General features: G+C 39.5%; 1 protein-coding gene across 8 annotated transcripts in view; it reads left to right on the top strand.

The window, feature by feature from the left end:
- TTC38 (tetratricopeptide repeat domain 38) overlaps positions 1-12,305 on the top strand; it is a 50,331-nt gene that overhangs the window by 21,911 nt on the left and 16,115 nt on the right. For all 8 annotated transcript variants that reach the window (XM_039520149.1, XM_039520151.1, XM_039520152.1 and 5 more), the window contains 7 exons: positions 1,644-1,815; positions 2,967-3,140; positions 4,219-4,294; positions 5,739-5,858; positions 9,820-9,879; positions 10,610-10,648; positions 11,634-11,715. In XM_039520149.1, the coding sequence (XP_039376083.1) occupies positions 1,644-1,815; positions 2,967-3,140; positions 4,219-4,294; positions 5,739-5,858; positions 9,820-9,879; positions 10,610-10,648; positions 11,634-11,715 (723 nt within the window). The remainder of the gene's footprint in view (positions 1-1,643; positions 1,816-2,966; positions 3,141-4,218; positions 4,295-5,738; positions 5,859-9,819; positions 9,880-10,609; positions 10,649-11,633; positions 11,716-12,305) is intronic.

Here is a 12,305-nt window from a genome sequence, read left to right as displayed (position 1 = left end):
ACTATCTTCTGATGCTGAACATGAGGGCTGAGACTTGCAGGCATTTATTTTATTTTAGCTAATTAAACAGAATAAATTCAGTATTACAGTACACTTCATTTAAAGCTATCGTTGTTTATTTTGCACCTTCCTGCACTATATCAAGATGTTTTTGGCATCTTTTACATATACAAAACAAACATGGCTTCACTGTTGGGCAGTGTGTGTGAACATTACATCTGCGCAGAAATAACAAGGCAGGGAATGTACCAGAGGTAGAGTGCCTGCCAGTTGCAAAATAGCAACTTTAATTCTGCAGGTGTTTGCCTTTGCCAAATTTTAAAGACTTGTCCCCAGAAAGGAATGCTGGGAGGGAAATTCCTGTATCGAGACAGCCCTACTCTGTGGAGAGGTAGTGGGGACTATGCAGCCCCAAAGGAATGTGCTTCTCTTTGTGTATGTCTACGCTGTAGTGGGGAGCGTGCTTCCCAGTTTGAGCGGACAGGCATGTACTAGCTCTGCTCAACTTACTATGCTAAAAATAGCAGTGTAGCTGGGTGTAGCACGAGTGGCGGCTCAGGCTAGCTGCTCAGGTATGTACCCACAGGGATGTACCCACAGGTGGGTTTGTATTCAGATGGCTAGCTCGAGCCGCCACATGTGCTACCCCCAGCTACACTGCTATTCTGCTCTTTTTAGGGCACTAGCTCAAGCAGAACTAGTGCGTGTCTATTTACCTGAGCTGGGAAGCAATCTTCCAGCTGCAATGTAAGTGCACTATGTGTGTTATACATCACAGCCAATGAAAGTAGCTTTATGCTCCACAAGCCCTGAGCCACCTTATGCCCATCTTCTTGCTCCACCTCTCTTAATCCTTTTGCACATCTGCTTTTCCTCTTTTCATTGTAAAGTAACTCTTAGAAGTGCCTTGCACTTAGGTAGGGTGTTCTCTACCCCTGCTTTTCTGGTGTTGGGCATACTGTTAATTCTCCTCTGTTGTTGCCTCTGGCCTGTCCTAAAATAGTTTCTGTGATCTTTATTCCATCCTGTTGTACATGGGTCATTATAGAGTACAGTGAGAAATTAGGATCACAAGCTCTGCTTAAGGAGGGGACAGCTGCAGCATTGGTTAACTGCTCCTAATAACAAGATGGTTGTTTGGTGGGGTTCAGAGATGTTAAAGAAGAATTTGAGAGTAAAAGATTTGCTAAAAAGGAAAATTCTAGATTCCTGCTAGTAACTTAGACCTGGTCTTATGCTAGGAAATTAGATCAGTATAACTACATCACCCAGGGGTGTGAAAAATCCACACTGCCAACAACACAGTTAAATCTACCTAACCCTCGGTGTAGACGGCTCTAGGTTGACGGGAGAATTCTCCCACCAACCTAGCTACCGCCTCTTGCGGAGGTGGATTACCTATGCTGATGGGAAAACCCCTCCGATCAGCATAGGTAACGTCTTCATTGAAGTGCTACGAGCCCTTAATGTATGGTTGTTCCTTAGCTGCCTGGGCTTTCTGTGGGATCCTAACCAGTCTCTAGCACTACTGCCATCTACTACCTGTGGCTCTTATTTAAACTTACCTGAATAGTTTAGCCTAGACCTTCTGCACCTGCTAAATTACCTATCATGTCTAAATTTTTCCATGCTGCTTTCTTCAGCAATGGGACATGTGATTGCTAATGGCTTGGTTCTGATTGGCACTGGGAGTTCAGTGAGGTTAGACAAAGAGCTGGACGGTGCAATGAAAAAGATGGTGGCACTCTCAGAATCGCAGCCCCTGACTGAGCGGGAGAAGCTACATGTGTCTGCACTAGACATGTTTGCCAGTGGGTAAGTGGTTGGTTTTTAGGGGAGGGCTGGAGAGGGTTTGGTTTTATCATTCAGACTATGTACAGCATGGTTGCATGTTGCCCTTTCTGTTCACATTTTTACTGTTATGTTGGCATCTTTCATTCCACTTGATTGATTCAATGCTTACTCTAGATTGGAAAGCAGTGCCACTCAGTAATACAGCTGGCAAGAGATATTGACTCCTTTTATCTTGGAGAGTCACCATAGGTTACTGTCACAGTGACACAGAGAAACTGGTTCTTAAGTTTAGTTCTCCCAAACTGTAAGCATCTAATTAGCCAACAATACTATAATGAAAAATATTTCTGTCATGCCAGTATATTACATGTAATTAGTTTAAAGTCTTCTGTATTTTAAAACCTACCAATAATTCCACTATTGGAATAATGATTTAAAACTAAAACCACTCAAGAGGCTAAATCTTTGGCCATTCTAAACGCTGAGCCTAACTTCCCACAGACTTGGACTGTAGAAGCAAAAATACAAGCAGTCTTGTCTTATTATTCCATCTATAGACTCTGCTTCCTCTAAAAAGGTGAGACGACATACAAGGTGTTGGAAGCCCTCCACAAAAATGAGGACTTTGGGGAATTGAATGTTTACAGGAATATATTGAGCTTGCGTATTCTCTAGACAATATCAAACACTATTAACTTTTGTTATTTGTTTATTATCCGCATGGGAGATATTAGCAGTAAAAGGATTTGATAACAAAGGTAAGAAATGAGATCACTAAAGCTCTGACCCATGTTATTTGGTCTGCCTGGCTGGACCCCAATACCTGTGTGGAGCCACATTGACTTTAGTGAGGCTCTCTGCAGAGGTAATGGTCTTCCCACATGGATCAACATGCAGGATCAGGGCCTCAAAGGAATCCCCTCCCCTCCCCCCGTTGCAGTGCATTACTACTAACAAACAAAGAATACCATATACAGGTTGTCTAGAAAGTGTTCAACTGTCTTCATGGTGCAATCATGCATACTAAGAATTCAGAAGTACTCTTGCAAGCTAGGGATTTGTCAGTAGATTTCCCACTTGCCACAGTAGTATAAATTTAGAAATAATATTAGATTCAGGCAGTTTGGTCATGCTGGCCCTGTCAATGATTAATATGTGTTTTTTCTCTCTAGGCGTCTTCCTAAAGCATGTGACATATGGGATAAGATTCTGCAGGACCATCCAACTGACATGTTAGCTCTAAAATTTGCCCATGACACTTATTTTTATCTGGGATATCAAACACAGATGCGAGACTCTGTTGCCCGTGTATATCCTCACTGGACACCTAATATTCCACTTAGTAGGTATGCAAGAGTTGATCTTCAGATGATGTCTGTGGATCTCTACTTCTGGTGTGCATGTGCTTTGTATGCATAGATTCAGATGTCTCTGGTCAGCAATGTCTGTAGGGGCAGCACACAAACCCTGATTGTTCCTGTAATCTCTATGTGAGGACAGATAAGGGAGTTCTAAATAACCAACCTGGCTTTAAAAATATGCGCGTAAGAATTAACATCTCTTCTTGCTTTCCTACTGACCCACTGTTCAGTTGTTTTTAACTGAGCTGTTTCTTTGAATTTCCTCCATGTTTTTCCACTCATAGGATGTGCCAGCCAGTACAGCCTAGATGGTGAAACCTTCTCATAGCATTTCCAGGTGGAACCACTCATGTGCCCTTCCTCTCCCTCCCCTCAGTGTTCCGGAACATTCTGAGGGTGAGGATATAAAAGGATGCATGGTGCTTTGTGCTGCCTCAGTTCCTTCCAACTGTAGCAACAGAAGGACATGAACCTCTTCAGATTCCTTGTATCCACAGCTCGCTAACTAGTTCCCTAGCTTAGTTTAGTTACTGTTTTTTAGGGAGTTAGTCTTAGATTAAGTAAATTAGGGTAAATTTATAAGTTTTCTGTAAATTGTTAGTGTAATCCTAGATATGTCTTTGGTGCCATCTACTAGTTCTATAGCAGGTCAGAAGCTAAAGAGGCTTCCATTGACTTCATTGGGGTCAGGTAAATTGCAGGACTTCAGAAGAGGGAAGCAGAGCTGAGGGGGAAATGCAGCCCTGGGATACAGTTGTAATTGTTATCCAATAGCAAATCAATAGTACTCTATATCTTACAAAGGTCTGTGTGATTTTGCAGTTGGCACAACACATGAATACATGTCTTCTCAGTGTTTGCTGGGAAAGAGAAAGTTGGTCATTTCCTGCATATGCTAATTTTTGTAGGGGAAAACAATTAGTTTCTGTGCTCTTTTTCCTTCTTCCACTATTTGGTATTACTACTAACAGTGTAAGTGTTATTTTGTATTAAATTATTTTAATGTGTTTTGCAATATTAGCTTCATCTGCTTACTACTAAATGGGTTTTCCTTGTTGTTTAGCTATGTGAAAGGCATTTTCTCTTTTGGACTGATGGAAACTAACCTTTTTGATCATGCTGAAAAGCTCGCCAGTGAGGTAAGTTGGACATCATTGGTACTAAAAGGTTTTAAATTATTAATCTTATTTAGTGTGCAAATATTTGTTTGAGAGAGATGGTTTATGACCATTTAAAATTAACTAAACAAAAGTAAGCAACTGTACTGAAATTCATAACTATTCTTTTGCTACATCCTCATAATAATGACTTTGCCATTATAGGTGTTACCTTTTAAGATCTCAGAAAAGGAGATTTCTCCTTTTTCTTCAGTTTTTGCTGGCTTTTTAAATTCAAGATTGGTGGGGGAGGGGAAGAATGAGAGCGGAGATCAGAAAGAATCTTGCTACGCAAGCTGGAGAGAATAAAATGGAAACTTGTCATTGAGAAATGCAGCATATATGAGACCTGTGTCCACTTGCCATCAAATCTTGGTGAAGGTCACAGAATATCAGCAGTACAGTAGGTTAACCTGATGAGCAACTTGTATAATGCCTTGGTAAATTGGGTATACCTCATTCATGCTTTATAAAGATGATCTCATTATTTGCAGTGGGAATGAAAAGCTGGCAACATATCGATATGACAAAGGACCCCTGTAATTTGAGAAACCTATGTAAAGTATAGCACAAATAGAATCAGTTGACACCTTGGTGTATTTTCAAAGGTTCCTTTTTTTGCCAAACTGCATTTACACGTCAGATTACTGAAAGTAATAACAAAAAATTAAATCTTTTATTTTATATTAAATTGTCAGCAATTGAAATTGGGAAAAAATTCTACAGATGAGTGGGAATTGTTGGAATGGATACATGTATCTGATATTCAGAACCTAGTGGAGCCTTTGTTCTTGTTATAGGAAAAGTGGTTAACTACAAGGAATTGTATTATTATTTTCTTATAAAGCAAGTGATCAGCTCATATGCTCCCCATATGGATGGTGTGGGGATGGCTTTGTGCTAAAAGGTAATAATTGGAGATATACCAACCTCCTAGAACTGAAAGGGACCTTGAAAGGTCATCTAGTCCAGCCCAGCCCCCTGCCTTCACTAGCAGGACCAATTTTTTTTGCCCCAGATCCCTAAGTGGCCTCCTCAAGGATTGAACTCACAACCCTGGGTTTAGCAGGCCAATGCTCAAACGTGCTGGCCACGTGACTCTTCTGAGGCTGAAGTGTAAGGAGAGTTTGTAGAATGAAATGTAATTTGATGGTCTTGATTAAGGCCTTCGTTCTCTAAAACTACTTTGTATCTCTTAATCATTGTTAGGCAGATGCCAACAAGTGAACTCCAGTAAACACAATTTTTCTCATTTCTGATGAAACCAGTCTCACAGGATATGATTGAAGTTATTAGCAAAGATATACTTAATACCTACCGTACCTGAGAAAATAGTCTTCAATTTCTGTACTAGTGACAGTATGTGTACAGCTATTTGTAATCTACCCAGTACGCATCATGGTGTTTTCTCTTTTGCCACCATCAGGCTTTAGCTATAAACCAATCAGATGCATGGTCTGTCCATACCATAGCACACATAAATGAAATGAAAGCAGACCTGAAGAATGGGTTGACATTTATGAAGCAAACTGAAAACAACTGGAAGGTAAATTTCCTTAACAGTTCCTCTGAAATTGCTGGCCGTGGGGTTTTCCCCCTCCCACTAAATACTAGTGATTCCTCTTTACGTGCTTTTCATCAGATCTAGTATAAAATGCACAGGAATGCTTTCACAAAGAAGTGCAATCTGCTGCTTCAGTGTGGAACCTTTTTTTGTGGCACTTGGGAAACAGGCAGAAAATGCAACCACAGTTCCATGCTTCAAAAATTCACTCTGGGTATTAATCATGAAAAAATTAGCCTCAGCACTTATGGCTGGGATTGGTAATGCATAATTAAAAAAAAAATTAGCTACCCCTCCTCCCTCAATATTTCTATTTTCTTGGCCCGGATAAAGACACTTAAAGGAAATAGATGAAATCCTGGCCTCATTGAAGTCAATACAAGTTTTTCCATAGACATCTATGGAAGTCAAGATTTCCAGTACTCCTAAGAGAATGGAAAATTATTTACCTGTAATTCTGCTTCCCTGACGGCACCATTCACAGAGGATTCTCACTCCTGATTTAGCCCTAACAGAAAACCAGGAGTAAGAATCCTGTGTAAGATGTTGCCAGAAAACAAAAACTGAGAACTGCTTTTTCATTATAAAGACTTGATGCAGAATGCTAAGATTTCTAACTCAGCCATTCAGAATTTGTCCTGAGATGAAATGTGGCAGACAAGGGGCCAAATTCTCCTCTTTCACACCAGTGTAAATCTGAGAGTTTGTCTGCATGGAGATCTCAGAAAAATTAATCTGCATTAACTAAAGGTGTGAATTTAAAATGGATTAGTTAAACTGCATTAAATCCCTGTATGGACATTCTCAAAGTGGTCTTAATTTGGTTCAGTTTAATTCACTTTTGAAGAGAATTAAGATAAACTGAATTTCTTTTGCCATTGACTTCAGTGGGGTCAGCATTTCTGAAGGGAATAGTGCTTTATGGCTGGGGGTGGGGGAGGGGAGAGATGAAAACTGCTGGAAAAGGGGCAGAGTGGTCACTGATCCATCCCCTGGGAATGCAGGGTTTGAAAAGGGGCAGCACGGTGCCTCAATCCTTTCCTTTTACACAGACCAAGGCTGAAGCAGGACCCACCCTCCCTCCCTTTTAGGTGAAAAATACCAGGTTTGGTCAGTGCCTGCTGTGGGCATTATGCTAACTGCCCCATTTTTAGAGGGGCTGGGAAGGAATTTTTCCCTTACCACCATATTGGCTTGGGTGCAGTTGGGGTTTTTTTTCACCTTCCCTGCAGTGGGTTCAGGAAGGGCTCTGTTCATGCATGGCATGATAGGCAGTAGGCTGTATGTCGCAACTCATGTCCAGTGCAGGTACTCCATAGGGAGGGTATACAGTGACTAGATAAATGGCTTGGAAAGGGACGTAAAAAGAGGTGTTCAATAAAGAAATGAACAAGGGGCTGTTGGGGACTCCTACGATTGGTACGGCAGGGAACCAACCCCCCATTCTTATAGCCCACCTTAACCCCCCTTTGAGGGGGTGGGGGTGGATGGTAAGGTCCCGGCAATGGATTTATTGGAGGGACCGGGAAGGGAAAAAGAGGGGAAGCTGGTGGAAGCCCCCTTACCCCACCCCGGGTATGGTAAGGTCCCAGCAATGGATTTGCTAGAGGGACCTGGATGGAAAAAGAGAAGGAGCTGGTAAAAGCCCCTTGGGTAATTATGGGATAAACATGGGGTTACCTGCATTGTACACTGTTATCTTCCGGGTTGTCCCAGACAGCTACTAATAAAGTTGTGGCCTGATTAAACCCATGTCAAATGTCTCCTGTTCTTCTTTTGGCATAGCCAGACAATATACATGTGCATATAATGCTTTTATCTGCTGTGGCTATAGGCCCTATGTTCTGATATGCAGGCAACAAAGTGAAATTTATAAGCTTTCTACTAAGCCTAAGATCAGCACTTTAAGAGTAAATTGGGGGACTTGGCAAAACTACTTCATGAAAAAGATAATGAATGTAGTATGACTCGCAGGGGGAGACAATTGTAGCAAGATTGTAAAATACCTCCAAAGATGCCTGTGTTTGCTTCTGAAGAGGGGAGGATGTTAAAAGATTGACTGCAAAAGAAAGAAAAATGGTGCCTTGTACCTTTTGCTATTATTTGTATCTTATACAGTATTCATCTGGCACAGGTCTAGTCCAGTGCCCCTTTTGGACACTCAACAGATGGCTGTGCGAGAGGTCCAGACAGTGAATTCCCTCTCTTTATTTAGCTTCCCTTGGTCTCAGTAGGCTGCAGCAGTGTTTCCCATCTTTGGACACATTTCCTGAGCACCAACTCTCAGTCTGTTACCTCTTTGTGGAAATGAAGCCCCAGAGGCCACTTGATTTATGCCCCCAAGACTACCACTGACCTCCAGAGTACCCCTCTAGCTTAAGCACACCTTTTCCCAGAACTCCTTCCAAAAGTGGGAACCTTCAGGTTTACCTCTTCAAGGGGCTATGTGGTAGGTGTAATCGCTAAACACACAAACAGACAGACACTTTGCATACTGTCCCTCCAAGCAGTAGAAAGTGCCACTATACACAAGGAGCAGATTTGTATAAAAACAGTCTAAAATGTGTTTGGTTTTTTTTGATGTTAGAAGTATTAGGAATATCACAATTGGAACTATAAACAGAAATCTTTCTGAGTGCTCATTCAAAGTTCAGGGATGTCATTTTAGAAAGAGCTTTTTAAATTCCCCCTTGCAGAACAACTTTAACAGAACAACAACAAAAAACACCCAAACAAACAAGAACACCCTAAAAAGGTAACAATAGACAATTTGAAGAACATTTTCAGAAGCACCTAAGTGACTTAGGGGCCTAAGTGCTTGTTCACTTTTGGAAATAGGACTTAGGTGCCTACATCACTTAGGTGCTTTTGAAAATTTACCTTCTATCCTCCCCAGCAAGAGAGGTGTAGATCTTGCATGGGCTTTCTTGCTGGTTAGTTTTATTTTGACAAATATATTCAGGAGCTGCTTTGCTCTGTATTTTATTGTTTTATTCTCTTCACCCAAACTGATCCACTAATGAAATAAAGCAGTTTGCCCTTTTTTTCCTTCCTCTGAATTAGAGCAGCCCACAGGACTGCACTGCCTTGGGCAATTACGGTTTAATTTTGTATGACACTCATAATTGGCAGCACTAAGCAGTTGTGTTTTATTCATGGTGGGGGACCCAATAATCTTACCTGCATGACATTTGAGACAGATTATTGTATAGGTCGAGTTTGGTAATGTCATTTTTATGTCAGATGCGTAACCACCTGACTCAGTAGTCCTTTTGCAGCTTAATATTAAACAAGTGATGATAAACTACTGGCTTATTTAAATATCATAAAATGTTGACATACTGAGAACGCTTGTGCTTCTCAGAGGTTCATATTGCAGTGGTCACCACTTAAATGAGCACATTGTCCTTCTTGTGATAAGATGAATTTTAACCCCTCCACTATGCAGGAATAGGGGGGTTTAGAGTCTTTGTGATTTTTGTGCTCATTTGAGTTGTCACAAATGTATTGTTGACGCAGATTCTTGGCTGTTACACTGGTGGAAGCCTGCTGTTTCCAATGGGTTTGTGCCAGTGTGATGGCGAGGAGTATTTGACCTTATGCTGTCAGCTTGTGGCTGGACAGAAAGGTGTGAAGTTAGTCCTGTCAGTTTGGAGGTTTTCCAATAAAGGTGTTGCAGAATGAGGTAGAGTCTGAAAAGTGGCTCTGTAGAACTTGAATTGTGGGATTCCATATTTGTGTCTCTCTACCCACAAGGAGCAAGTGTATTGAATAAGAGGGTTCCATAGTTAGCTTTCAGAGTGGAACAACCATGTATGCTCCTTGGTTCCAATATCCACTGATCTATTATGCCCTCCGATTTATTGCAGGAGAAGAGTGCCATATAAAATCAGCTGGAATATGAGTTTATATTGGAAGTAAAATATTTTATCTCTTTTCTCAGGACTGTGACATGCTTGCTTGCCATAATTACTGGCACTGGGCTTTGTATTTCATTGAAAAGGTAGGAGCACACTTCTACATCTGTATGCTATATGCTCCAGGTGGATGAATATTCTCATATTAGCAGGCAGTCCTGACCAAAAGGGTATGGACTGCTTTCTTCCCTTCTTAATATTTGGATGTATTTATGAATATACTGCAGTATAATTTGTGGTGTTTGGTGCTTTACTAAAGTGTTTTCAAAAGTGATATTTAGAAGGAAAAAATCTAAAATAATCTGTATGGGAATGTAGAGAAATTACTGAGATGCGACAATTAAATATTACATTAAAAGCAAATTCACTCATTTTGTAATAGAAAGATGAACCCAGTTCTGTAGTCTTTGCATATACAAAATTTCCATTGAATTCAATACAGATTTTGCCAGCAAAAAGAACGTAAGGGGCTGGAGTTTGCAAAAATTACCTGAGACTGACCAATAGGGACATTACGTTAAAGAATCAGAGATTTTATGTTGTTAAATTCTCCCTATTAAAAGTATTTCAGATCTATTGAAACCCTTTACAATCATATTTCTATCAAGTGTATTGGGTTGCAATACGTACTATGTTTTTATGCAGGATGATTTGGGGAGCTCTTTTTTCAGATACCGAGATTAGATATGCCCCTATTGACATTTATTGATGGGATCGCTGATATTCTTATAAAAATCTGTTATTATTGAACTCTACCACTCACTTATGGACACTGTATCCTAAAGGTCATCACACAAGCCTCCTTTGCTTTTACAGGGTGATTATGAAGCAGCTTTGACAATTTATGACAATCATGTGAGTATAAATCAATTTTGTTTTAATGAAAAGACGTTCCAATGAGAGGGGATGCACCTGCCTCATTATTCATATGACACAAAATATATAAAGGTGTGATACCATTTTCTGGTTTTATTTTTAAGTGTTTAATTGGCATTATAGAGCAATTATTCAACTCCACTGGGAAAATTACATGTGAGTTATGCAGGTCATCCTAAACCAGTGTCAAAAAAAACCCTTTATATCACACCATCATATTTATATTTCGTTCAGACCACATTTTAGAAACTACTAATTTTTTTAGTGTTTTCCAATTATTTTTATTGGTACTACTTTCATATCCTGTTATTTTTAGTCAGGTTGTCTTAGTTGCTATGAAGAGGCCCTGGGGGCACCAGAAAAAAATATAGATAATTTGTAAAAGTTTAACATTTTGTAAAATAGTTTTTTCATAGGTCTAAGGCATCATGACTAAGACTGGATCTCACAGATTAACTACCAAGCTAGTTACTAGTTTGGCTTCAACTTCCTTTGCCATGTCTTTTCCTTTTTAGGTGACTTGTTAAAGTTCTCTCCTGCTTGAACTTTAGAGGAATTTTTCTAAAATAATTCACAGTAAATTAACTAGGAGTCAGCATAACAAGTATTGCCATGCCTGTTTTGGTGTTAAACTTTACAAAAATATCTTGTCCTACCTAGTAACTGTTGCAAAGAATAGTTGAATTTATGGCTCCATTTTGGGAGAGCAAAGCTCATAGGAAAAAGCAGTTTTCACACTCACTGTATTTGATTTTATAAATGGGAAAACAACAGAGAGAAAATAATATGAATATTATTTCTGGATTGTATATCTGAAAAATGTGATTAGCTATGTTGCAAAATAGCTCTATCTGGAAGAGTAAAGAGACAAAATTAATTTTGAATGGTCATAGTAAGTTTGACTCTCAAATTAACTTCCCACCTAAATATAGGTAATGCAGTTTAAGAATGTTTCTGATTGCAGATTGCTCCCAGATGCATGTCAAGTGGAAGTATGCTAGATGTAGTAGATAACTGCTCCATGCTGTACCGGCTTCAGTTGGAAGGTAAAGAACTGTTAGTTTTTGCTTCAGTTCTACTTGGTCTTCTTAAAATAGTAAGATAAAACTCCTCCTCATGCTCCAACATGCAGAAGAAGATTTACAAAAATATATAGAGCAACTCTGAGCAGTGGGTTATTTTAGAGAATAAATATTTGAAAGAGCTGCTGTTCTTGGGAGCTGAGTTTTAAGTTTCTATTAACATGCATTACCATTATTTTTCTCTAGAGTTTATTACTTTCCTGTGAGTACAGAATTCCATTCAATTAAGTTAACATAGATCACATTTTTCTTTTTTGGCAAATTTCACTTTCTCTGTCCCCAGAGATCTGTTTTTCAGCCTCAGTTTAAAAGGTCATACACATAAATTGTTAAACAGCTGTTGGCTGCTGTTATAGTCAATATCAAGCCAACACTAATATTTAGTTCTTAATTTTGATATTTGAAATAAGTAGTCCACTATAGGTATTGTATAATTCTAACAGTTCCATGAGACTAAATATACAGCCAGCAGACTTTTTACTTTCTAAAGTGAAGATGAAGTTAGAGTTCCAGAAAAAAATACTAGTTCCTAAATTGTAAATAATAATTTTCAC

Source organism: Mauremys reevesii, linkage group 1 (genome assembly GCF_016161935.1).
Source record: "Mauremys reevesii isolate NIE-2019 linkage group 1, ASM1616193v1, whole genome shotgun sequence".
Classification (NCBI taxonomy): Eukaryota; Metazoa; Chordata; order Testudines; family Geoemydidae; genus Mauremys; species Mauremys reevesii.
This window is presented reverse-complemented; position numbering and strand designations above follow the sequence as displayed.